The sequence below is a fragment of the Aythya ferina genome, assembly GCF_964211825.1.
Source record: "Aythya ferina genome assembly, chromosome: 3".
Classification (NCBI taxonomy): domain Eukaryota; kingdom Metazoa; phylum Chordata; class Aves; order Anseriformes; family Anatidae; genus Aythya; species Aythya ferina.
In genome coordinates, this window is record NC_140298.1 from 31638369 (window position 1) to 31665647 (window position 27279).

Below are 27279 nucleotides of genomic sequence, written 5' to 3' on the forward strand. Positions count from 1 at the left end.
CCCCTATATATTGTTTAGCATGACGTCAGATGGTATGGAATACCCCTTTGGCTAGTTTGGGTCACCTGTCCTGGGTCTGTCCCCTCCCAGCTCTTACTGCACCCCCAGCCTGCCTGTTGGCAGGACAGAGCAAAAGGCTGAGATGTCCTTGGCTTGGTATAAGCACTGCTCTGCAACAATTAAAACATCGGGGTGTTATCAGCACTCTTCTCATCCTAAGCCAAAACACAGCATTCCACCAGCTACTAGGAAGAAAATTAATTCTGTTCTAACTGAAACCAGGACAGTCTGTATACAAATACTGCTCCCACTGAATGCTCTGTATAGATATGATTTTCCAAGGGTGGCTTTTGTGTTCTTTTCACTTCTCGTTTATCCCTTCCCTGCTGTAACCCTGTGTCTTAGTCCTGTTCTGGACAGAGGGAGGACAGTCAGTCTCTAGCATAGTCCTTTTTTTTTTTTTTTTTTTTTTTTCTTCCCCCTCTGGTAAAATTATCAGCAAGTAAACCAGCTCATCTAGTAAAGTTCAGGTCAGTGAATATAAGTCAGCAACCAAGAGCCATCTGTTCCCCCATTTACCATATTCCTAGTTAAAAGCTACCTCAAGATATATTTTTGTCCTTTCCATATGCTTTTTGTTCATATGTTCTGCTGAATTAGAAGTTGCTATGAAACCTGCAAATAACATTGCAATGCAAGCCTACTTGCTTGTGGGGAGTAAAGCTATGTTAATTCTCTGCATGTAAACATCACTGTTTCTTCTAAACTTTTTAACTCAACTAACAGAAACAACTTCTTGTATCTGCCAATTATGTGCTCGATACAAAAGATGTGGGCTTCAGGGAGCTTCTATATAAAGGCAAAGGGTTGTAACCTATCTGATTCACATAAGTGCATTGTAGTCATGTCAGATACTGAGGATGGGCTGTGGGGAGCCCTAGAATTTGAAATGCTTCATAATCCTGGTATTTTGCCAACTATTGCAACACTTGCCAACTATTTGCAGTCACTAATTGATTCATCTCATTTCTTATGTTTGTGTGAGAATATAGGTGTGTTTTGTTTTGTTTTTGTTTTGTTTTGTTTTTTTTGTAGAATCACAGAGTCATAGAACATCTTGGGTTGGAAGCAACCTTAAAGACCATCTAGTTCCAGCCCCCTTGCTGTCAGCAGGGATGCCACCCACTAAATCACATTGCCCAAGGCCTTGTCTAACCTGCCCAGGGCCTCATCCTATTTCTTTGGCCCTGGCTTTTGCTCATTCTAAGGACCATGGAGCATCGGCATACAATAAATGGTCTTGGGCCTTGTATTCACAGGCAAGGGATGTGGGTCTGAACACTTTTGAATGGAGGAAAGGGAATCCAGCTCTGCTGCACTCTCAGTGGGGAAAAAGAGAAACTTGATCAGCAATCCCTCTGCTTTTCACAGTGACATTGCTTAATTTTGGAAAGCCTTACATGTTAAAGGGACAGTGAACCCCAAGCAAGTCTGATCTGCAGCCTGGAATAAGACATTGAAAATCAGAAGGGAGGTGAGTGATGCCCCTCACCTAATGCTGTCGTCCACTTTAGGAGCATTGTTTGCCATGTCCAGTCTAGAAGCCAGGCTCTAAGGCACAATTCCCCCTGCACCAGGTAAGCAACCAGACACGCAGCCCTGCAAAACTGAGCACGTGCTGCTTATCACCTTCCATACTCTCAGCTTCCAGTCACTGCCTCTTGCTGACATTTAAGGCCAGCATTTTTGGTGCGATTAAATGCTTAAAGATCTAATCTGACATTTCTGAGAAGGAATAATGATCATCTTTTGTAAACGTTGGAGGTGGGGTTCTGAAACACTGAAAGGAAAATTGAAACAGGAAATTCTGAGATCAATAACATGAAAATATATGGGCTCTTTTCTGAAGTTTTGAAGCAAGGACTTACAATCTTGAATAAATTATTTTATATTTTATTGATGGCATTTGCTTTCTCAGAACATACATTTATCTTTTTTTCCTACACAATGATTGTAAAATGTTACTAAATCTTTTCTGAGGGGAAAATAGAAGATTAATATCTTTTTGTTTTAACAACATGTTCTGCAAATAATCTGATAAATCAAAAACCCTGAAGACATTTATGTTCTTTTGTAAATAGAGCAGATTTGAAGTGCTTAGATTTCTGTCCATTTAATATAACCAGTATAACCAACCAATCTATTGGCTTAGCTAGATTATTGACTCTGTTAACTCAGTTTGTGATTTTTACATGTTTTACATGTAAAAGTCAAGATGGTGTTAATGTATTACTGCACATGGTGTGGTATTCCTTCACCTTCTGGGTGGAATGAATGTCCAGTGGTAGCTCAGCAGTCAGCATGAGGTAAACGCAATGGCAGATGGAAAGGACCAAAATGAAAGCTCACAGGCTTCCTTTCATCTCCTGGTACTTGAGAGATTACTGAAGAAAACATTAGGGAACTGTCTTCAGTTCCTTGAGTTCACTGCTGTTTGTGCACAGTGGAGCCAGAACACATGCTATAGGAGTACCTTCATCCTCAGCATGGCTTTCTGGAGCAGACTAGATTTGGCAGAGATTTCACAACCACAGACAGAGCAAGCACAGATTTGCTTGGTGTAAAAATCTTGCAAGATCATTGTATCCCAGCGTCCAAGAGCTCTAGGACTGAAGCTTGGACAGAAGAAAACAGATTGTTTTCTCAAATCATAATGGCACAGGCGTGTGGCCTAATGTCTGCTTAGTTGATAAGTAATCAGCTATCTAACTATAAAATATAACAGAAATTAAAACAAATGTAAAAATTGAGTGAAAAATAGTTACTGAATATCTTAGCATAGTGCTGTGGTGTGATATTGCTGGGATTTTATTTATATATACCTTACCATTCCTGACATTTCAGTGAGATGAAAATAACCCAAAGTCAAATCATGGAACTGGCACTAAGAGCATTAAGAGATAAAACAGGTGTTAAAGGTGCTGAAGAAAAGCTGTGTAACATTAGCTCTGTATTCAGCTCACCCTAACACACTGATCCACTCTGAAAGGTGGGGTGTAGAGACTGATTTATAAAGCAAATTCAAAAATTGGTGCCCTTTACTTTGGCTGTACTGTGCTACGTAAAGCCTCTTCCTCACCCAGATATGTTTCTCTGAACAATCTTTATATTTGAAATATTATGAATACAAGAATATTACCTCATGGACATTTTTTCCTTGCATAATGGATTTGAATACTCGAGGGGGGCAAAAGGGGGACAGGCAAAGATAGTAATCTTCCCTACTTATTTATTCCTGGTCTGCCTTGATATAATCTGAAGAGTATATACATTGTAGTCAATAAGGTAAAAGCAGCTCACATAGACATCTGTGAGCTAAATTTTAATGAAAAAAATACTTTGTCTGCAGGGAAGGGAGAAAAAACTGTGCCTTTGCACAAACAGAATCATTAGCAACACAGTAGATCATTTCAGTGTAACTAATGTGACTGCAGGGAAGTTATGCCAGTTTCCATTAATGATGAAATCTCTCTCATTTTTCTGTAAATGATTATTTCTGCAGCCAATTGTGACAAATTAAGGAAGATATATATTTGGTACTTGAAAAATTGTGACTACTCAAACTATTGGTTTCATTGTTTAACAGGACTTATGCAGCCCCTCCTGTGTCACCTAGGTACTGCATCAAATCACAGTGCTGCCTGGAAAGAGGACTCATTGGACAGTGATCATATAGAAATGGGAATTCCAAAGCCTAAATTCTTATTCCTGGAGCAGTCTTTCCTCCTGGAGAGCTTTGAAACATCCTTTCCTTTTTTCCACTTTCTTACGTTGAGATTAGTAGTTTTCATCATTCTTCAGTGTTGATGTGTGTTCCTGAAAGACTAAATGTTATCTTTGTAAAAGCTTTCTCTTCCCCAGGCTGAACAACTGTCCTCTCCAACTCCCTCAGCCTGTCCTCATAGGAGAGGTGCTCCAGCCCTCCAATCCTCCTGATGGCCCTCCTCTGGACTCACTCCAACAGGTCCAATGCTGGAGCTCCCATAGCTGAACGCAATACTCTAAGTACATAAAGTCAATAAACCACTAATGTGTAGAAAGCAATTCCTGCTCAGGTCCTGTCTTTGACCCTTTGCTGACTGGATCAATGACAAGAGGACCATTGTTTGCAGTGGGCTTTGTATGGCATCCAATATTTTCACATCACTGTATGTGCAGGATAGGATGATGTTGCACCTGTTGGCCTTCCACATAACTCCCAAGAATATCTTGTGCACTTCCTTCCAGGTTGTCCCTGGGCTACCTTGGAGAACTTGGATGGTTACTTGTAATCTTTGGGCTGTCCTGGCAGGGTCTGTAAATAGGCTGTAAGACCTCTTCTTCCCTTGAGAGTTGTGTAAGCCTACATGAACATTTACCATGACCTTTTGAAAAGGCAAAGCTGGTACTTCTTCACTTTGAAAATTAAACTTTGACTTAACCTGACATTAAATGACCTCAGTTATTGGGGTAGGATCACCATAGGTCATAAAGTCAAGCATTGCTTTCCATGGAAATGTAAAGATAAGATAGGTGACTCATGAGGCTGTTTTCTTTTATCTGCTTATGTATTTGTTTATTTATAGTAATGGTGCTGCTAACAATAAACAGCCTTTATTGTTAAATAACAGAAGCAGCCTTTGACTTAACATCTCCAAAGTGGAGAGGAGTTTTGGCTCAAGCCCACTGACTTTTACACAGCATAGCGTGGAGGTTCCCAGAGGACAGTTTCTTATCTAGTGCTTCTGAATTTCCCTGTGCAGTAAGCCACAGAAATATAATAGTAATGCAGCATTTAACCTGAAGATGGGAATTTTCCCACTGTTTCTGGATCTAGGTGGTATGAGATATGTGCTTTGTCTCTTCCTCCCCATTCATTCTTTATGGATGGATGGGAGAGGCATGAAACCTGTCATGGTCCCACAGCATCAACCCAGAGCCAGAAAGGAGGTGCTCACAGGCATGTGCACATGTGGTACTTGCAGTAAGATTATAATCCAATGAAGTTCTGTAAGGAAATTCTGAAAGAAATTTGACTTTGTTAAATTACGTGTTCTTGCTGTAGTTGTTACCTTCATAACCATACACATTTGTACAGGCATAATACCATGAGTATAAATTGTGACTTGAGAGGGCTACAACTAATAACTCAAAGCCACCCAAAAGTAAAAGTTGAATCTCATTAAGCCAGTATATAAATCTAAAATAACTACAAGCAAGTAGACTTATTCTGAATTCCCTAATATTATCAAAGCCAAAACCTGATCTGCATATATTAATACTGCATATATTAATAGCTTGCACCAACTGTACATTCAACTATCTAGTGTAGTTAATACAATTATATCTTTATATATAATTTATAGCCTAAATATTGGATTCATGTTTTCCTATCTTTAATATATATGCAGTAAACAGAAAGGTTTAATTACCTGGTGAACACAAAATACCGAACACCTGATGGTTTAAACTGTATAATCCTGTTGGGTATCAGTTCTCATCTCCTATTAGAAAATTAAATGTTGTTGGTGTCAGAGACCTCTAATAGCTTGGATTAATGCAATCACCTCTGAACAGGGCTACCTTTGAAGCACAGCAATGTGGTGCGAGCGGAAGACACTGTTGAGACTGTGGTAGATTATAAATCTTTTTTACTTTATTACACTAAATTTTACCAAAGCAGTTTGAGCACTTTAGGAACACTACACATTGGGAGTTTTAAGCAGTCTACTGTGAAGACTGCTTTTGATCACAAACTTTGGTAGTTCTTCCATTTGACAGAAGATTCACTATAAGGCAAAATAGTTCAGTGGCATATTACTGAAGTATTGGAGAGATGGGAGAATAATGTTGAGAATAATTAGATGTGAGTGGAATATTTTCTCACACTGAAAACTCTGAGAACTTGTTAAACTTTAAAACGTTCTCTGTTTTAAGAGAACTCACTGTTTTTGTTTGGTTTTTTATGAATGTATTTCTTGAAAATTGATTAGATGATTTTATTTTATTTTTTTATTTTTTGGTCTTTTGACAAAAGGGAGGTTTATTGCCAATATCTACTTACATTATGATAAGGGAATAATCTGATTTGTACTTATTAAATTATTCTGAGAGATGATATTGTGATCAATTTTACTATAGGCAGCGGAAAAATAATCTCTGTTAAAAGTTTATCTTTTTATTTACATATTCATTATCTCATATTTAATAGAAGAGGCACTGTGGTTCTGAAGGGAAGTAATGCGCTTCAGGGAATTGCAATAGATTCACCAGCTGGCCAGAGGAGGGAGTGATGCAGCCATCCTGGCTGTTGAGATCTATGTTTCAGCCTAACTGAAATGTAATAGCTACTCTGGCAATCTGCTTTTGTGCCATTAAACCTTGATTAATCCAATAATAGGCTATATTTTTCTTTGTCTGCTGTAAATGAAGACAATCCTTATGAAGTCATTAGGGATACATAAGTAATAAAGGTAGTAAAACTCGGGTGCTCATAGCTAAAAATTTGATGGTACACTGGGGATTTCTGACTCTCCCTGTGGTGAAGGAAAACTTAAGAAACAAATTTGCATGCAGTAGGAGCTTTATGTCTTGTGGCTTGTAAATAGTATACCAAGAACATTAGTGAGATTTAAAATAAGTACAAAGCAGAGAAAAAAAAAAAAAAAAAAAAAGGAAGAAAAAAAAAAAGCCTTTTCTTCAGTTGTGCCTTAGCTTCCAGGCAACATAAAGATAATGAGAAAGTTCTGTGAATATCTACACAGCCAAAGGAGCAATATTGGTATGGCACTGAGAAAAAAACTTTTAAAACTGCTAATTTACTTTTATTTCTTAATAGGTAAAAAGGAAAGGTGGTGGGTCAAAATTACTATATGGTCAATTTTGTGTTTCTATTGGAATTCATTGTTACCTATCAACACTGTTGGTATTCAGTCATAATAGGAAGGACAAGATTGCATTACACAAAAATGGAGGAAATGTGACTATGCAGGAGGGAGATAGCTGGGGGTAGAATAAATGAAAAGGAAAAACAGAACCCGAGAAGGAGAAAACCATTGCTCTTTCTGAGTAAGTACAGCTATTTATAAGGAAATGGTTAGTCAAGTGTTTCCTTGGCTGTGCATCTTTAAGCTAGCAGAAAGTTGCAAATACTTTTTTTGTTTGTTTGTTTGTTTTTGGTTTTTTTTTGTTACTTACAGGTAGTAAAAGCTGTGGCTGCAAAAATCAGGACTATGCTAGAGTAGCTTTTCTGTTGCTAACTACATTGGGTAGTCACTCTGCTTGCTACCTGCAGTCAGCGTTGTCTGTTTAGGAGCAGAGGTCTTTCTTCCGTATCCAGTTGTATATGCTTGCTGTCTCAAGAGCTTGCTCATCCCTTGTATCTTTAGAGAAGTTTGGCAGGGATAACACTGGTTTGAGGATCCTGCTCCCAAAGCAGCCCTAACGTTGCTGCAATGTTCTCTCTTATTTCAATCTTCCAGATGCCATGGCCTCTGCACGGGCTGCTCTGCAGCTTGAGAGCCATCTCATTTACCTCCTTTATTTGTTTCATCCCAGCTCTCTTGTCATCCCCTGAGCTCCCTCTCCTCCTTGCCCCTTTACCTTGTTGGCTGTGTCCCAGTCGTGCAGCACAGCCGCCTGTGGGATGCTGCTGCTGGTTTGGACACAGTGACTGTGTGGCCCTGCTCAAATCTCTGATTGTAGCCCCACACTAACAGAAGCAACAGTATTCTGATGCGCTGAAATGCTTTTGTGGAATAGCAAGAAAATATTTTGGCTTGTTCTTTCTTATGGTGATGGAGCTTCATCTTAAATAGTAAAGGGGAAGAAGTATATTTCTAAACCCACTTTCCTCCCTTGTAAACATGCCCAAGGGCTATTCCAACTGAGGACTCAATGTAATTGTCTCTTAGCTGTGATGTGAGGGAATGGGGGAATGGAAGAGCTGTGGTCATGCCTGCAGGTAGCAAAACATAACGTGATGTAACTCAGAAAAACCCACCTGGTTTCAGCATAGAAGGGCTAATGGATACACACTCCAAAGTTTGTCCTACTACTGAAGTGTTAAATCTCATAGCCCTTTAAAATTAATTTCAAAGTGTTTCTTTGCCTCGCTGCTGAAACACTACTTCCTTTCTAATCTAATAACTGGAGCAATTGGTTAAGCTTAACGCTTAAGTGTGGTTTCTCAGTAGCCCTCAGCCATGCTGTTTTCTGCCTATATGAAGCATTGTTAGAGCACATGGAGAAGTGACAGCTGTTTGCATCAAAAGGGATGATGAAATGGAGAGCACGTGCTTGTATCCAGGTATTTCACTCATCTCCACAATACACAGTGGGTAAAATTCAGCCAAATGCAGCCTATAGTAAGTAGCTGAGGACATCTGTTTTCTGATGTGAACCTTGTTTGCATTTATACATCAAGTATGAGTTGATTGTAAGGAGAGAGTAGGTGGATTTAGCTTGTCGCAATAGCAAGTATTGTGTGCATTTAAAATAGGTCTGGAAACATTGGCCTTAAAAAGTACTTAGAGTCAGCATAAGGGTGTTGGTGGCAAGAAAAAACACCAGTGAAAAACGATGAAGCCGCCCTTTCCTATCCTAACCCTTCACCCAATTTAATTTATACAATCTGCCATGGTCTCAGCTTTGAACCTGGATTAAAGCCCCAGATTCTGGGATAAATTGAATTCCATGGGAATTGTGCCCATTCACACAAAGACGGAGTTTGTTCCCTTAGAATAATGATGTGCCTTCCCTCCGATAATTTTACAACTCGAATGCCAAGTCGGAGTCCAGCGACACTTGCTCAGTGTTCCTGCCTCCCTTGGTGTAAAACTGACACCTCCAAGAGCTCCTCTGCTCTGCCCGGTTTGGTACATCACCACAAGCTTTCAACAACAACAAAAAAAGGACTGCCTTCAGTATTTTGCCTGGATCACTTCCCAGTCAGATAGCGTTCCCTAGCAGATGGCTGCATCCACCTTCACCGCAGCCAGCAGTGGCTCCATTCCTACATTCGCAGTTGACACCAGCAGAGTTGTTCCTGTCCTGCACGTCTGTGGCTGAGACCTGACATCAGTGGGAGCCGGAGGTGAGGATCAGCATTGGTAAATAGTCAGTAACACCAGCACTGACACCCAATCCATTTGGAAGATTGAGTGTCAGATGTTTTTATTTAATGTTTTGCTAGGTTTTTCTTGCTCAGCTGAACCCATTACCTCCTATGTTCTTTCCTCTTTGGCCTAAAATTCATGGAGTTGGTTTGTGTTTTTACTCTGCCTCAGTGGGTTGGCCGCATCCAGACCCTTTGTGCACATTCAGGGGTTTTCTTCACTTGAGTTCAATCTTTTTTCTCCTTCATTTGGCAAGTCATTTCAGGGAAACTTAGATGTGAGGGTGTGTTTTCTTGTTTATCTGATGTACGTGACAGAGCACTTTTCTAATTTTTGAACATTTACTTGCTCACTGATCCTATAGAAGATGACTCCTCCTGACATTTTATATTTCCCTGCTAGTTGGGTTGCTGGAAAAATTTTCGAGAGCATTAACATGAAAGTGACAAGAGCAATCCCTGTGGTTCTTTTCCCCTCCGGCACTGCAGTAAGAGAGCACCCTGTGCTGCTTTGTTTTTCAGGTTGATGGCTTCCTGACACTTCTCTTTGGCCTGGCGAGCATTAATACCCTTACAGTGATCAGTGTGACTCGCTACATAAAAGGCTGCCATCCTGAGAGAGGTAAGGAATAAAGGCAGATCCAGTTCTGCCTTCACTGAATTTGTTTTAAATCTGTACTCCTTTCAGTTATACAGTTTATGAAGTATAAATTAGATGCACTGGAAACCATAGCCTAATGTAGTCAGGTATGTTAGAAACATGTTTGCACAGAATCCTTCAAGAGTTAACCCCTAAAAAGGCTAAATTATTAGCAGTACCCTTTGGTTACCATGGTTGAAATTTACTTGTGCAGAAGACAAGACCTGCTGATTCTCTGTGTTTCTTAGAGTACAGCTTAAATAGCTCTCAAGTGATTCACACATCTTTGCCCAGAATCACTGTAACCAACAAATTTTCATCTTCTGTGAGATGATATTTAGGAGAGCTTCCAGCCTCGATAAGATCCCTGGTTCAGAAAGCACAGGCATTGTGGACTGCTTAGATGGCACTGGGAATACCCAGCCTGCACATCGTGCCTCCAGCGTTCACAGCTCTGTGCAGCCTGGCATCCCCATGTGCCCTTCCCACTTCCCCTCAGTGGACAGTTTCATACCACGGGAGATGAGAATTACTGGCACAGTTCCCAGAACTGACCATAACCCATCTCTACCCTGTCTCCTGCCTATCTCCTGGGTCTGTGAGGCATCATAGACACAGCTTCTCACCCACAATTCCTCCTCTTCCAATGTCCTGGTATCTGCAACCTGAATATCTCAAGCAACTACTCTTCATTACTGTCTGCAGTGCTAGAGACCTTTGACCAAGTGCTCTGTTTTTGATGTTGTTGTTTGTTTGCTTTTATATGTCTTTTATACCTTTATATGTCATTTATACCTTTGGTATAAATGCCTCTCTAAAGGCATATGAGTGCTCCACTGTTCAAATCTAGTCTGAAATCCTTTACATGTGAGGTGAAGACCCCATCAGAGCATAAACATGCCACCCTCTACTGTTTTTCCTTTGTGATTCTTTATGTCACCACTCTCCCCCAAGACACTCTCTTTCACAGGATCAGGAGAAACCTTTCCTTGCCATTCAACTTGGATCTTCTGTCTGCTGAAACTTTGACCTCCACTGGGAGCCTTACTTTGTCACTCCTCTTTATGCCTACATATTCTATAAATTCTCCCTAGTCTTCCTTTCACCATGCATACATAATGTATTTTAAGTTTTCATGCTCTCATTATGACTGGATTGTACCATCTTTCAAGAAGGAACTTACTAGTATCTCCATATAAAACATGTACAAATGCACTGGATGCATTGTATATGTTTGTTTTTCTAATAGCATGAGCATTATTAGCTCTGAAAAGAGCTTCTACAGGGAGGTCTTTTTTTTTCCACAAAGTTCTTCTGCAGTTTGCTGAAGTTTTAGATTTGTTGAAGTTCATTTTCAAAACAACCTGTTCGAATTTGTCTCTGCTGTATTCTATAGCTTATATTCACTGCAAATTAGGAAGTCATATTTAAAATGTTTCTCTTTTGTAAAGCTGCAGCACAAGTTCATCTGAGGGTGTGCATAATTTGTTTGCCTCTTCAGGAAATCTGACCAAGTACTCAATATAACTTTACATAAATTTTGAAGAACAGAGATTAGTGGCCACATAAATACTTTCTGTGTAGACAAAGAAATTACTGCAGTGTATGGCAACAGTGGGACAGATTAAATCATTTATACTGAATGACTAATATAGTTTGACCAGATAATATTTCTTGTCCTTTTTTAACAGCAAAAACTTTGAAATGAGTAAGAAAATCCTAGGATTTATTGTTTGTTTCATATAAAACAACATAGAATTGTTTTGTGCTTTTTACAAAATCACAAAACAAAACTGACACAGAATTTACCAGTTCTGCAGTGCTCAACAAACACTGTCTTCTGCTAAAAAGCTGTTCAGTTCCACTGCTCTACAAGTGGTCTTGAACACAATCCAGACCAGTTTTCATATTTCAGTTTTTCTTATAAATACCTATTTCTGACTTAACTTTTCTTAAATAGCTGTGTTTCCTTTATTGTTTGTTGTTCTAATAATGGCTTTAGATTTCAGAGGTTAAGAGGTTTCTGACTAAACCATGCCATTGCAGGTCACTGTATCAGCAACAGCAGTATGACGGTGGCTCTGGTTCTCATCTGGATAGCAGCTTTCTTCTGGTCAGCAGCTCCATTGCTTGGCTGGGGCAGTTATACAGGTAACAGTTATCTTTCAGTTGTACATATTTGGCACCTCTCCACTTAATTAAACAAAGATACTTAGCTTTTTTTCTTGGTGTTTGTGATAAACCAGACTGATTATCAGTGGTACTAAGAAAATCATTTATCATGCATGATGTATATGCACAGTGTGCCTACTTTGGTATGGGCTTTAAAGAGATTTGTTTTTGCAGATATCACAAATGTGTATTACCTATGAAAAAAAGAATATAGGGCCAGAAATATTTGGCATGGTTAAGCAGTGAGATAAAGGAAATTATCAAAAGGCATCCTTCAAAAACTGTCAAGATTAGGGAGCTAGAAAAGAACACAAGTTCCAGCAAGTTGAACTTGAAACTATAGTAAGACAAGCCAGAAAGATCTGGTGAAACAGTTTAAAAGTATGAAAACTAACATAGCAAAAGATGATAAAGATGCCAGAAAGTCTGTCAGTCCAAGAAGTGATTAGGATGCAAGATAAGGCCCTAGCAAAAAAAAAAAAAAAGAAAAGAAGGGGGACAAGGGGGAATAATTCATTAGTGAACACTGAGGTAATTCAATAGCTAATTTTCTCACACCAGAAACTTTCTTTAGGGGGAAAAGGTGGACAAATTGTCTCAAGTTAAGTCTCTAAACAAATCAAAATAAATTTCTAGGAACAAATAATAATAATAATACAGAAGTCCTAACAACTAAAATTGTATGACTGAAATTGTCCAAGTGTATGGATCCTGTAGACATCTGCTCTTTGATCTACAACATTCAACATATTCATAAAACAGTAGCAAAGAGTCAAAGGGCAAAAATGAAATTACAAAGTTGCTGAGGATACAGTATTAGTTTGGATAACATTCATTTTGCAGTGAGAACAAAGCTTCACTGTGGGAATGTGCAGAAGGGTTTTGGTGTGCTGAGCTTCTGGGCAATAACATGTCAGAGACAATTCAGAGCTAAGGAATCTAAAGTCATACAGGAAAAACTTGGTGCATTTGAAATGGTGATTACCAATTGGAAAACAGAATATAGAGCTGTGTTTATAGGTCTATGAAAATATAAACATGATGCTCAGAGATGGAAAAATAGGGAGAAAACACAAGGTACTATCAGGAAACAAAAATCAGAAAGCCTAGATCTCTGGTGTGGCTGAAAAGACTTTGCAGAATGACAGTGTAAGTAGAGAAGAGATTTCTTCCCATGAGAACCTGCTCATGGGGTCAATAACTGGGGGCTAAGGCTCAGTAGACTCCAAGGTCTACTACTAGGGTGAGGTTTAAGGCAAGGGTGAATATCAGGAAAAGGCCAAAGCCAGATACATATGCTTTGAAGTATCGCTGCACCCTTGAAGGACACATGAGAAAAGCAGCTATTTCTATGATTGTTGAATCAAATCCAAGAATCCCAAAGCAAACAGTTTTATCAGTGTATTAGGCTCTGTGGATCTTTTGTTTGGGACAGAATGACTGTTCTAATTTTATGTCTTGTTTCTGCACTCTGGATATGTCATAAGACTTGAGGAGGAGGTTAGATTTGTCATTTCTGTATATCTTCTGGCATGCTGTGTTTTCATATTCCAATAATCTTAATAATACTTCATTTGTAGAATGATTTCTGACATCTGTTTTTGGCCCTAACTTGGAGTCAGGGACTTCTTTGCTCTGTCAGGGCATCCAAGTGCCCCCGTGGATCCTGCTTGTTATTTGGATTCAGCTTCCTGTGAGTGCTTCTCCCTGCTGAGAATCACAGCAGTTTCAGAAATCGCGGTCTATCTGATTCCAAACACGATCCCACAAAGGGCACCCATGAAGATGTGGGAGTCCAGCAAGTTCTGCAGCAGGCAGTGGAGCAGGATGGGTGCCAGCCAACCACAGCATATAACACAGCCTCTGATCTGCCACTTCTTCACAGCAGCTGCAGAGGTCCCCAGGACCCCACTGACTTTTGAAAATGCCACTTGCCAGTGTCCCTGCTGAGGGAGGGAAAAACACAGCCCTGAATTCTGACTCATAGAAAAACTGAGGGATTTTCTTTTCATGTCATGTGGAAGCTGCTTTCTTTTTTGAAGTCAGAAGTTTTCACAAATGAGAAACTCAGAATTAAGCCAGATACTATGGTTATCTATTTGAATAGTATCTTGGGATCTACTGATTAAAAAGGCAAAGGAGATTCTATTACGGAGCACATCCAGACAGCAACACCTAAAGTTCTTGGTGTTAAAAATATTGAGCTCTTTTTGATGAGACTCATGAAAGTGATTTTAATCTTTTGCTCCTTTAATTCATCCTATCTAAACCTTCTATCACCCATGAGGAATTAAGGGATTTTTTTCTTCAGAATTATCTCTGGATGCCAGGGAGAGATCTGTTGCTAAATCATGCAAGCTTCACCTGTGTTGTATTTCCAGGACTTGTTAATACTTGATTTATGTAATTTTGGTTTATGCTTCAATTATTTATAATTTGGTTTACTGCCATGGCTGTCAGGGGAGGAATAATAGCAATAATAGTAATAATAATATTAAACCACACACAAAATAGCTTTCTTCCCTTAAACCAAAAATCAACAACTCACAAAATATAGAAAATCCTTAATGACATAAAATTCAAGTTTTGTGTAAGAACACATTTGCAAATTATATCCTTTCCATTAACAGCATATCATCTGTATTTATATGCTTCATCTTCCCATAATTTTGATCAGCTGTATCAATTTGCTTTCATCTCTCACTAGAGTAAAACGTTCATTACCATTTTGCTTCTATTTAAAAAAAAATAATAATAAACTCAATACTTTTACTTCCTACTTTGCTATGTAAGTATTGAATTCTTACACATGACATATTGTCCCTGCAATTGCTTGTTATGCTGGTATAGAGCTCGTCTTAGAAAGTTACTACATAGAACACTGTCAAATAACAGGCTACAGAGGAATATCAAACCTACTAAGTTAATCCACAATTAGCATCATAATTTCCTATCTTAAATCAACAGTTTGTGCATTATGGATCTACACAGGAAATCTAAATGGTACAGAATGATAATATGCATTAAAACTTGTTATGGTCTAGCCAGTCTTGAAAAATTGTTTATGAAGGAGATTGTTTCACAGCTCATTAAATCAGAAAGAGCACTCCATTCTTTACTGCCTAAAAGAAGAAAAATACAGCTTCTAAATTGATATATTAATCATGCAAAACCAGATAAATGTTCTAAAACTGCTAACCAACTTATTTTTGTTTTCCAGATCGCATGTACGGAACATGTGAAATAGACTGGGCAAAAGCCAACTTCTCTACAATCTACAAGTCCTACATTGTCTCCATTTTCATCTGCTGTTTCTTCCTACCTGTGACAGTCATGGTCTTCTCATATGTGTCAATTATCAACACTGTCAAACTAAGCCATGCATTAACAGGACTCAGCGATCCCACAGACAGACAGAGGAGAATGGAGCGGGATGTCACCAGGGTGAGTGTGGGTTTCATATTGGGTAGGATTCATCTCAGTGAAAGCTGTCTATCCAAAAATTAAGAAGAGAACAGAAGAGAACAAAACCCACCACTCACATTTAATTTCTCTGTAATCTTTAGTGACAAAGTCTGAACTCAGTGAAGTTAACATAAGGATTGTTTAAAATTCCTGCTCCCTTAGTTGGCTGATATTAGTCCTACATAACACGAGAAAAATAATTTAAATATAACTGGAGCAGGTTATACAGCACAAAAACTGAAGTTTTGTTTGGCATATTCCCTTTTCTTTCAGCAGAGATGTAACTTGTGTGTGTGCTCAAAAAGCAACAAGGGAACTTTCAAATTACTTTTCCTAGACCTAAATCTATCCTAAGTCTTCTGAGTTCAGATAAACATTCAGGGGGTTGTAGCTATTTTCATTCCATTAGATGAGGCATTGCTCAAGCACACCTCATACCCGAATTAGGTATCTAACTTCTATGCCTACCTGGCTCCATCAAAGCAAAACTTTTGCTTGTCTGTACACTCCTGTGAGCCATACCTTCAGTAGAAGCTGAACGTTTCCCTTCCAGCTGTGTTTTCAAGCTACTATTACCAGTGTATTTCTTCCCTGATGCAGTCTCCCAGTATAGATTTAAGGCTATTTTTCATCTTTCTTCTAGGTTTCTATTGTCATTTGCACAGCCTTCATTATTGCATGGTCACCATATGCTGTCATCTCTATATGGTCTGCCTACGGTCACCCTGTGCCCAACCTTACCAGCATCCTTGCCAGTTTGTTTGCTAAGTCTGCCAGTTTCTACAATCCCATTATCTACTTTGGAATGAGCTCCAAGTTTCGGAGGGACATTTTCATCTTGTTTCATTGTGCCAAGGAAGTCAAGGACCCTGTGAAGCTCAAACGTTTCAAAAACCTCAAGCAAAAACAAGAGCCTTCAAAGAAAGAAGAGAAGTATGCAGCAGATATGCACCCTGCACCGAGCCCTGATTCTGGGGTGGGAAGTCCAAGCAACACTCCACCTCCAGCAAATAGGGAAGAATATTTTGGCATTCATGATACACCATCTAATAACCCTGACATTGAATGTGATAGACTGTGAGTTTTGTGGCCACTTAACGCACTCACCCACTTTGTGTTCAGCAAGATCCTCTTCAGATCACTGCTTGAGTGATCTCCCAACTCCCGATCCATCTGTTTCTTGCTATAGCACTGATGGTTATGCAATTCAAGCAAATCAGATGACAAAGTGATATTTTCCTTCTGTGTAGGTACAAAATGCTACAAAGCATGTTATAATGTGGGCAGCACACCCAGTGCCAGAAACATTCCATATTCACATGTATACAAAAAGAAAAGGAAGGCTGACTTATGAAGACAATGGATTAGCTAGCAAAAAGATCACTAATGTTCCCATCCAAACTGTATTAATTATGAGATTACATTTCCAAATTTTTTTTGTTTGTTTGTTTTTTTTACTCTTTAACAGTCTCAGCCATAGAGGACCACTCCCTGTTTGTCTATGCAAGACAGAGCTGTAGATCTCGGCATTTTGTAGTCACTGTAGGTTCAACAGTGGCTTTACACTTTTCCTTGTTTGTTTGCAGAATTATTTCCATCTTTCCCAACTTTCCCAGTAAGCAGGGCCTGGCTGTAGTGTGCCCATTCATTAAAGCCAAAAAGCTGGCTTTAATTTTCCTGATGTGCCTCCAGCTTGATTGTTTTTCTACATGACTATTAAGGTGAAGCAAGAGATGCCATGCAGGCAATGAAACCAAGGACATTAAGCCTGCAAGAATATTGGCAAAGTATGGCATCAGAGCTATTTACAGAATATAATCCAACACTTCGCTGCTGCTCTAAAGAAAGTTTTTGTACCTGCCTAAAAAAAAAAAATAGATAAATCAACTAAGTGGTTTAAATAGCAAAATTGTAGAATTAAATCAGCAGCAAGGTTATCAGATACTATAGTATCCAATTATTCCATCAAGTTTATTTTTCAACATGGAAGTGAGGAGGTATATGGTCCTAATTCCCCATTTTACACATTTTTATAGAAGTCTCTGAGTACACAGCTAATTACTATGCATTAGCCCTGGAAATTTTGGGGGTTTATTCAGTGACATTTGCATGCTAAGCAAGGGGAGTGGAGGGGAACAAAACCATTTGTTGCCAGGCTCACTGATATTTATGACTTTATGGAATCTTTCACCATCCAGGTATGCTAAAATGCAGTTGTTTTGCACAAGTTTGTAACTTTCCCAAGAAACACATTTGGAAAAGCAAAGAGAGCCCACCTTAATTTCCTCCATTACTCTATTTGTTTTGAGAAAATCACCTGCGTTTTGAAGTTAAAAACAAATAAACATTATAAGCAACAGTCAGGAACTGTTTTCTTTCATGGCCACAGATCTAACTACAAGAATATTCGTCTTTGTGGAAAATTGAAACATGGGTGCTACTTCATTACCATAAATAATTAAAAGCAAATAAGTAAACTGTTGACTTCCAGATAAAAGTGCATGCTGTAACTGCCGAAACAGACGAAGCCATTTAGGGCCAAACCCTGTCCCAGCTGGATGAAGCCAGGCTGGGCTAGCCAAAGCTGCCACGCAGTTTTGAAAGCTTCTAGGCCTAACCCAAAACCTACCTTAGCAGCACTGCTGGACGAGGCCTTGCCACTGCTGCATGCACCCAGGTGTCCCCGCAGGGAGGCAGGACATATGTCCCCATCAGATATGGCTTGATGCCAGGCTGGCATTTAGTTTGCATTTACACTAACTCGTGGATGTTTAGGGAAAGTACTTGCCCCACTGCACTGTAACAATGCCAATGATCGGTGGGATCCAGACTTTGATGCAGAAAGATGGGAAAATTGCAAGGGGGGGCAGCAGAGCAACAAGGCCTTTTCCAGGAGTCTGCGCCCCTTCCCACTCCATCAGCGTGCCAGCCAAAATCTCTGCTAGTTCATATGCTATTGCACATGTACACAGCAGTGAGACAGAGATGAGAGAGTAGTTAAAATGAACCAGAACATGAACAGAACAGCGAGATAAGAGGGAGAGAGGCAGAGGAGCAGCTGAAGGATACATACCTGCTGGAACACAACTAGAAACCGCTAACACAGCAAAAGCTATGACTGGGCTGTGCACACCTCCCTCCTGCCATTCCTAAGGCTACCGTGCTTTGTGGATAGAGGGTAGTACCATGAGACTGCATTGTCTGTAGAGCAGAACATCTGGTTCTGCTGGTTACTCAGGGGAAAAGAGGATAGATGCCTTTGCAGGCACCAACCTGTGCTCCGGGCCCAGTAAAAGCACGAGCACATTTGTCACTGAAGTTCCTCCTGTTGTTAAGCCTCTAGCCCTAAAGCAACAGCTCCTGTAGCTACATGCAAGGCACCTGCAAGTGCCTGAAGACAAAGAAAAGAAAAAAAATTAACAAAACACCATCCAGAACCCATTACTGCTCAAGTGCAGGTAAGAGGATGCACTTCAGGTTTTCAAGTGTGCAGGTTAATTTGCAGAATGCTTTGCCTCCATCCTGCTCACCTGTTCTGCATTTTCTCCTTTTGTCTCTGGTCCCACACTTGCCTGGATGAGGCTGGCCCCTGTTTCTCCCTCCACAGGAGGCTGCTCCACCTGCCAAGCCCATGCCACTGGCCAGGGAGCAACAAAGAGCTGAGGGGCTTGAGAGCATCAGCTAGGGAAGACATGACCTAGGTCTGCTGAAGGTAGATGAAGGAATCCTATGATTTTCACCCAGTAACAATGAAATACCATGTAAATGGCATACAAAGGCCTAGAGCCAAATTATCCCTCCCTCAACATCACATTCCCCAAACATTCTATTTGCTTTTGCAGTGGATGAGTTTTATCAGGAGAGATGCAAGAGGGCTCTTGTCACAACCAATACACTGGTGATAAGGATGCTCTCCTGGGACACTGTGGCTTTGAATGCTCTCAGTCTGAGATGGTCTGAGAAGGGAGGTCCTGTGCCCCTGGATGAAGCAAAGAACCAGCTGCTCCTAAGCTGTCAGTTCTGAAATATTTTGTTTTCACATTTTCTAATGCTAAAAGCAGGTGGTACATCAAAGGTGGAAACATATCATATCTCCATGAAAGAGGACATCCTAGTGCTGCCACATCACCATGTGAAGGCATCACAGCAGGCAGGCAGCATGGGCCCAGGTCTTACACTGCTTCCACCAGGGTCCTTTTAAAATGTGCTTTTAATTGAATGTTCTAGTACCAGCCTGCACAAATGAGATCCCATGACTATTGCTAGCAGCCAAATGGTCAGGAATTTCTCGTCATGCTGGAAGAGAAATGTGTTCAGATCTTCCTCCATTTGGCATAGAAGCTCTGGCATGTAGGCTCCTTCTGTATCTCTTACTCAACACTGGATACTACTGTGAAATTTGTAATTGAATGTGGTAGGACAAGCAATCCTACCATTTCAAAAGGATGCTGTCAGCATTTGCTGGCTTTTTCCAGAAGGATCTGAGACATACGTTAGCTCTCTTTTACTGCTAGATGCAAGGAACGCAGCCAGCAAACCTTGCTGTTTGTTATACATTTCCGTACTCACAGCCCTGTTGGCAACACTAAAGCACTCTGGCAAAAATGACATGCTTCAGCTTATTAAAAGTCACTCTGCAAAACGCTTGAAACACTTGAGCCACCTTTTAAATATGCCTTTAACTACCCTACATATTCATTTCCAAACATTGCCTGTTTTGATTAACAGTAATACACTTGAGCAGGTGAATTCTTAATGGCTACACAATTAATGTCTTTACATGTGCATCAATATCTCATCAACTCTTACTTGACTATTTCTTATCTAGATTATTCATAATAACCAACATATCCATTACACCACAGTCACTGCAGTTATTAAGGTTTGTACATACAACTTGACCTTGTAGGCGGATTACCAGTATTCCCGTTGCTGACACAACCATTTTACTTAGGCTACACAGTTCAAGCAATAAAGTTAAGCATGAATTACTTACATTCAGTTTCCACACTTAAAAATAGCTGCAACTGATTGAGGGAAAAAAAAATATGATAAAGCTATAATTTGTTCGTTTATGCTAAGAAAACCTTTTGGGCTCACGTTTTCCCTGCTGACATTTTTGCAGAGCTGAAAATCCCTTTGGGTGTCAGCACTTTGAAATACATAACAGCATTTCTTCATAGCTTTGACATTTCTAATGGTAACATGAATAACCTGAGCGTGTAGTTAGAGGAAGAAGGACAGCATACTGCATACCAGTCCCTGTTCTCTGTGCTATTTATGCCTTTTTATCTAATGACTCATGTAAAGCATTTCTGGTAGCAGAGATCAAGTCTGGTCAAGTCTCCCTTGACCTCTCAAAGACAATGACTTTACAATGACTCTACTACAGTGCGAACTACTCAGGCTTGCACACCTTTGCAGGGTTTCTCTCCACACCTAGAAATCCTTTATTCTTTGCTGTGAGGACTAACAAGATAAGGTAGCTACAAGGTGCACCAATCCAAGTGCGTCCTATGGTTGGCACTTCTCACCTGAAGAAGAGATGGAGGGAAAAATCCTTTCCCAAGGGTGAGGCTGTACTAGAGCTTTGTTCTGCTGCCCCAGTGAATGCTCTCACCTCTGGGCAATAATGAAAAAAGGAGCAATGCTACCATGTCAGTATTTTGAACTACCTGGACAGTTAAGCACTATTTATAAGCCAGCCTAGCAGATCAGGTTCTCTTTCAGTGCTGCATCTGTCCCTCTGCCTACTTCTCAAATTGCCAAAGAACAAAGTCTGAACCTATTCAGTGCATCAACAAATGCAAAAGACTTTTGCAAACACTTCAGGAACACTTTTGCAGACCAAAGTGAAGGTGCCTGTAGGGTCAAATGGGTCTGTGTATACCATGTAGTCTGAAGTGCCTAATTGCAGCCTAATTCAGTGAGGACTTCACGCCAGCCCCCCACTCAGGGGTACTACTTGATGTGCAGAAGAAGTACAAGAATAAAGTAAAGATTCAAGGGATGTCCAAATAGTACTGCAATAACAACATATCAGAGAGTTACTACATGAAAAATAATAATCCTATTGCCAATACAAAAAAAAAAAAAAAAAAATCAGGGACACACTCTGAATACTGTCTACCAGCTGTCCATGTCAATAATCATCATCTTTACTGCTCATTGAATGCGACAAAAGCCCTCTGGGGATAACAAACATACACCATGTAATTATGCAATAGCATGTATCCTAGTAAAAAAGAAGTGGAAGGACTCGCAGAGATCACTGCAATGCCACCTCTCCCTTGCTGATATTCACAAGCCTCCGGTAGCCTTTGATGCTGTGCACCAGCCAGCCTGACCACTGCAAGGAGCCACTGCTTGAGCAAAGTCCAGATGACCATGGAGGGTGCACGTGTGGCTGGAGGCACATCTGTTGGGTCCTGTGCAAGGTCAGTGGAAGCTGCCCAAACAGGAGAGCCTGTAGGTCACATTCACCACACTATTTTCAAAAGGAAGCCTGGAGTCAAGAACAATGTTTGGCAGTATAAATGAGCAAGCAGGTCTTGGTGGTGTGACCTGGGAAAGCCTTGCCACACACCAGAGGTAAATTTTAAATGGATTCATATCATACTCTCTTCATACAGAAGGGGAGAGAAACCAAGCTGATTTGCAGCACTTCTTACAACACAGGGAAACTTCTACATGAAATTAGCAAAGCTAACTTCTCCAAGAAAAAGCTAGGCAATTCTGGGGACAGCTTGTGGCCTATATGTAGATTTAAAGGGAGTGGGAAAAGGGCTTTAGCTAGTACTGGATTGACACCATGTTACCTGATGACACAATGCTTGGCTTCATTCACTGAAAGGTACCCAAGTACAGAAGCATTTACAAGTGCTGTTTCAGACAAAGTCATCCCAGGCTAATGACCAGTTCAGTAATTTTAAAGTTTAATTTCTAACTCCAGAGATGAGATCCAAATCTCCCTACAGCTTGAGGGAGCTACTGCCAGGCCGCTGGGACTTGAGGCAAGGCAAAGCATTTATTCCTATGATCTCTCAGCTCTAAGATCCCAAAGGTTTTAATGAAACTAACATGCCTCAGTTGCCTCTAATATCACTTTCTGAATAGCAAAAGTAATTCTGCCATGAAAAATTCGGATTTATCATATATTTTAATATGGGGTCTTGCACAGTAAGTAGAGTGAAAACTAGCTGTAGTCTGGACAGTTGCAGTCATTACCAGTGTTGACTTGGTTTCCTCTACTTAACCACAACAGCAGGTTTACCTCCTCATCTGTTACCTGGTGGTCCTGCAGCATTTCACTGCCCAGAGCCAAGCCACCTCTCCTTCACAAGGCAGAAGCACCCTACCACCCAGCCTACAGATGGCAACTGGAAGCCCCATTCTGGACCGACTGCTTTCATCCACCAGGATGAGGACAACAGAGCACGGAAGCTGTTCCACACTCCCTTCAGGACTGCCTGCTCACCCCTGTTGGTGTGTAAACTGGTGCGTAGGCCCAGGCTGCAAATGGAGGATGGGAGAACAGACCTACAGCAACAACAGGGCCAGGCCCACGTGGGCCAGTTGAGAGCCAGGCGTGGGCCACTTGCACACTTGCTCAGCAACAAGCTTAAAAACCAAATAATGCAATTAAAGAAAGAAGCAGGCTGTAAGAGTGTTTGGAAAGGCTTGGGAAAGCTGAGAGGAGCAGCTGGCATGTCCCGCATGGGCCATCTCCCCCCAGACAATGACACACAGAGGCCCCTTGTCAGCAAGGCAAGGACAGCAGCGTGGCTGCTGTTTGAGCCTCTTAGTTCTCTATGCCATGACATTTCACTGGGACTCAGGAAACCCAGACAGGGGGGACATGGTCCCCTGCACCATGCAGGCATTCAGGCTTGTGATTAAAGAAACTCCAGAGCCAAATGCTAACATTTGCAACTGCTGCCCACTTGTGATCCTACAACAAAGCCTCTGCGAGTGCTTATATAACCCTTCTACATAGCCCATCAAACCAGCCTTCATTAGGCAGCAACAAAGAAATGTCAGAAGTGATTGAAGAGTATATCTTTAGCCCTGAAATGAGTGTTTGTGCTTTGGCTGAGGGGGGTGGGAAGAAAGATATTGAGGAGTGTTTACAATTATGCACATTGCAGCAGTGCAATATCTGTGTAGGGTTATTCATTTGAAATGTTGTAGTCAATAATGCCATTCAGCTGCAGAAATCGCTAAATATCACAGAGAGAATTCCTCTACCCCTTGCAGTGATGAAAATTCAGGGCTTCAGCTCACATTCCTTACACCACCAGCATAGTGTTGACCCTGACTGTGTAAAACCTTGCGATTAAGACGCCATGTGACCGAAGTAAACCCCACCACCTCTGCTTCCCTCCAGAAAGAGCCATCACAAACATCATCCCTTGCAAATCCAGGGTCAAATCCCCCCAGCCTTGCATAAGGGCACAGCTGCGATGTTCATGGTCACAGCAGTTTTGAAACATGACCATGCCTGTAGGATCAGCTGCTGAGCCCCTGACCAAAACACATGATCTTCCCCCCAGTGGCTACACTCGCTCCTGCCAGACCCAAGCAGCCAGGATTATGCCTGCATCCTTCCCCATGGTGTTCAGGGAAGAAGGACACAGAGGATAGCAGAGGGAAACAACCCCTATTCTTCGTCTTCCTTCTCACAGGTGTTTATACTTGTCACTTGGAGCAGGGGCAGAAAAGGTTGTCCCTTTTTATCCCAAGATATGGGACAGAAATTCTATTCCCTTGCAAGAAACAGCCAACTGATTTATTTTAACTAGCAGAGATTTCATCCACAGCATCTCAAGATGAGGCCAACTCACAGAACAAGTGAACAGTATAGAGTCAAGAGGACACCAAGACCAAGTGTCTAGGCACTGCAGAATAAGGTTATTGATTACGCTGATTCCCTTTTGATACATATATATATATATATATATATATAAAAATATATATATATATAGGTACACCGATTCCCTTTTCCACCCTAGGTGTGAAAAGAAATAGAACAGCCTCAAAGCAAACACTTACTGCAAATTAATCCAATTTATATGAAATCAGTACCTATTTTAATTTTCTTACTCATTCTTGTAAGGTGGCTTTTTGCTAGATGATGATATGCATTCACTTACTGAAAGAAACAAAGAAAACAGAAAGGCAGTATTGTACAGGATTGGATGTCCTTCCTCACAATAGAATTTTTACTGCATCTGTCTTGAAGAGGTTCCCTGCAGAGAGGTGAAAAAATGTGTTTCCCAGAACAAAAGGAAAGTGATGAATTAGTACAGAGGAAAATTTAAAGTTTTTTTCTTTTATCATAAATGGATCACTTATCCCATAATGCCTCTCAGGAAGACAATTAGTAAAGTGGTGTCATTAGATGTTGTTTAAGAACAGCATGTATTCTCAAATGGCCAGTGCAACCTCCATTTGATGCCAGGCATGCTCTGGAGAAGTAGCCAGAGAGAGAGCTCATACCAGAGCTCCACCAACAGGGCCAGGAAGTTACAGTTAAATTTTCTGAACTTTATTAAAGATTGGATTTTGTATTTTACCTGACCTATGAAGACTAGACTGGGCTATGAAGCATTAGTTTTGTGAAGACCAAGGAAATTCACTTCAAAGCAGCAACAAAGCTTTAAGATGTAATTGTCCCCTCCTATTGTCCACTGTCTGCTTAGTTAGACAAAAACAGCTGGATGGAAAGAGTCAGCACTTGCAGGTTTATTTACAGGCTTTCCCATACAGTGGCACAAAGAAGAGAAACTGAGATTTGGGCATCTGAACTCCTTCAAGTATTAATGTAAAGTATATATACAGACTATCCCAATCCATGGCAAAAACGGCTCAATGGCAGAAAGCCCGTGTATTGAGGAGGCAGTGAAAGGGGCGTTCAGCAAACACAGCTGGGCCTGAGTACAGAACCACTGCACGATGCACCAGTGGCCTCACTAGCGAATATTTACAGCTCGTTGAGGTTGTTAGCACACTGTCAACAGCAGCTCTACCACCCCACCAAACCAGAGCAAACAGCCCAAGCACTCAGTGAGCTATAACGCAGGGTAGCGCATAATATTTAACATCACAGCTGACACAGCATAGTTTTGTACTTTATTAGCTCACTGAGGACGGGAACACACCATTTAACGGAGCTCTACAGGCCTGATGCCTCCTTTTCTGACACTAGCGTGAATCAGCATTGTGTCTTCTGTTCTCCCTGCAGTTACATTACATGTGCATAACACACAATCCACATTTCTCACCCATCATAAACATCTTTTCACTTCACGGTAAGGGACTCACAGAAACCATCACCAGGACATAAGAGCCTACAAATAAATTCACAATGGAGATTTTACGCAACCTTTGCACTGCTCTACTTCTGTGAGCTATCATAGGAAATGCAAAAACTGAACTTCTGGGCACACCAAGGTATGGCTGCAGCTATAACTCAGCAAAATTAATAGGGCAGATGACTTTCCTCTGAGCTTAATTATTCTCTGACCTTTTCCCTGGGACTCCCAGCCTCCTAGCAAGATGCAGCAGAAGCCACCAGCATTTTGAAGCCTGCAGTCCAAGCACTCACCTGATCATGCAAGGTGGTGGTGTAGAGCTGTGGGTGCGGCAGCACGAAACATTTCCACTTTGTCTGGTCCTAAGCACCTTCTTTTCCCCTCACACTTGTCTTTGCAGCACCTATTTGCAGAGTCCCAACCCTCTCTGTGAGCCATGAAAACCCACAGGCACCTCTCACTGGCATATGAAACCTAGAACCTGTTCACAACATTTTTGTTTTTAATTGCTGGATTGAAAAAGATTGCTTATTCATACATCCCTACATCTCCCAGATGCCACCAGGCTCCAAAGTTACCTACTTAGCTTCTTGTGGAAGAGTCCCCAACAATCAGAAGAAACCAGAGCATTGCCCTCCTCCACCAGCTTTGTCTGAGGTGAAGGGAGGGGACGAGAGGGCTGGGCAGGCCCAGCTGGGGCTGGTTGGTGGGGATGGCAGCAGTGGAGCAAGCCTTGGGAGATACATGTCTGGGTTCTCTACAGATACCTGGCCCCATGTGCATTTTCAGTAACCCAAATGTCCTTCTCTGTTCTGTAAGCTCTGTGCTTCTCAGCCTTTTTTTCTGCAAAAGCTGCTTGCCTTTTTTGTCCTCTGATACTTCATAAGAGCATAAGTGTAATTTAATTTTCTCTCTCCCCAAAGTCTTTTTCACATTCTTTCATTGTTTGCCTTTCTTTGCAAAGAGCTTTGAGAACCTAAGGTGGAAAATGCCAGTTATTAACATTTGAAAGCGCAGACAGTATTTTCCGTAGTATAAAATACACAGAGGAGTTACAAAGCTCAAAATGCAGAGGTTTTCCTTTTGCAATTCTAATGGAGATTTAATGCTGGCAATTATAAGAATGCATGCGGTATTTCCAGCTTAACTGTGCTTGTGACAAAGCAATTTATTAGAAGTAATTTACTTAATTTGGGGATCAAAATGCAGAGCTTACTCTGTAACATATGGTTTTGGCACCGGCGGCAGGAAACGGAGGATAGAGTTTATTCAGAGAGATTTGTTTTTTCTAATAAGATTTGAAAGTTCACTTTTTTTTTTTTTTTTATATATATAAGAGAAGAGCATCCTTTCTTCTCAAGGATTGATTTCAAAGGATTTAAAATTGCATTGGATCTTTGTGCAGCCCTTAAGGGCATTATAGAAGGAGAGATGGATCTCCTTTTCGATTCTATTTCTACAATACTGAGTTTATAATTAACTGAATTGCTACAGCATGGCATGATATTTATACATACTGTTTTCTGCTTTTTTAA

At 40.7% G+C, this 27279-nt stretch overlaps 1 protein-coding gene and 1 long non-coding RNA gene across 2 annotated transcripts in view; one reads left to right on the top strand and one right to left on the bottom strand.

Moving 5' to 3' along the window:
• Nucleotides 1-17794, top strand: part of LOC311435014 (visual pigment-like receptor peropsin) — a gene marked incomplete at its 5' end in the record, with an annotated part of 30956 nt that extends 13162 nt beyond the window's left edge. Inside the window, 4 exons of the mRNA XM_084515635.1 lie at nucleotides 9677-9776; nucleotides 11841-11945; nucleotides 15187-15410; nucleotides 16075-17794. Coding sequence (XP_084371761.1) covers nucleotides 9677-9776; nucleotides 11841-11945; nucleotides 15187-15410; nucleotides 16075-16512 — 867 coding nt within the window. The 3' untranslated portion in view covers nucleotides 16513-17794. The remainder of the gene's footprint in view (nucleotides 1-9676; nucleotides 9777-11840; nucleotides 11946-15186; nucleotides 15411-16074) is intronic.
• On the bottom strand, nucleotides 13123-26367 carry LOC311435016. Its single transcript, XR_014691876.1, has 3 exons — nucleotides 26327-26367; nucleotides 26038-26225; nucleotides 13123-13909 (listed from the first exon to the last, which is right to left on the bottom strand). It is a non-coding gene; the product is annotated as an uncharacterized lncRNA (long non-coding RNA).
• Nucleotides 26368-27279: the final 912 nt, after the last annotated feature.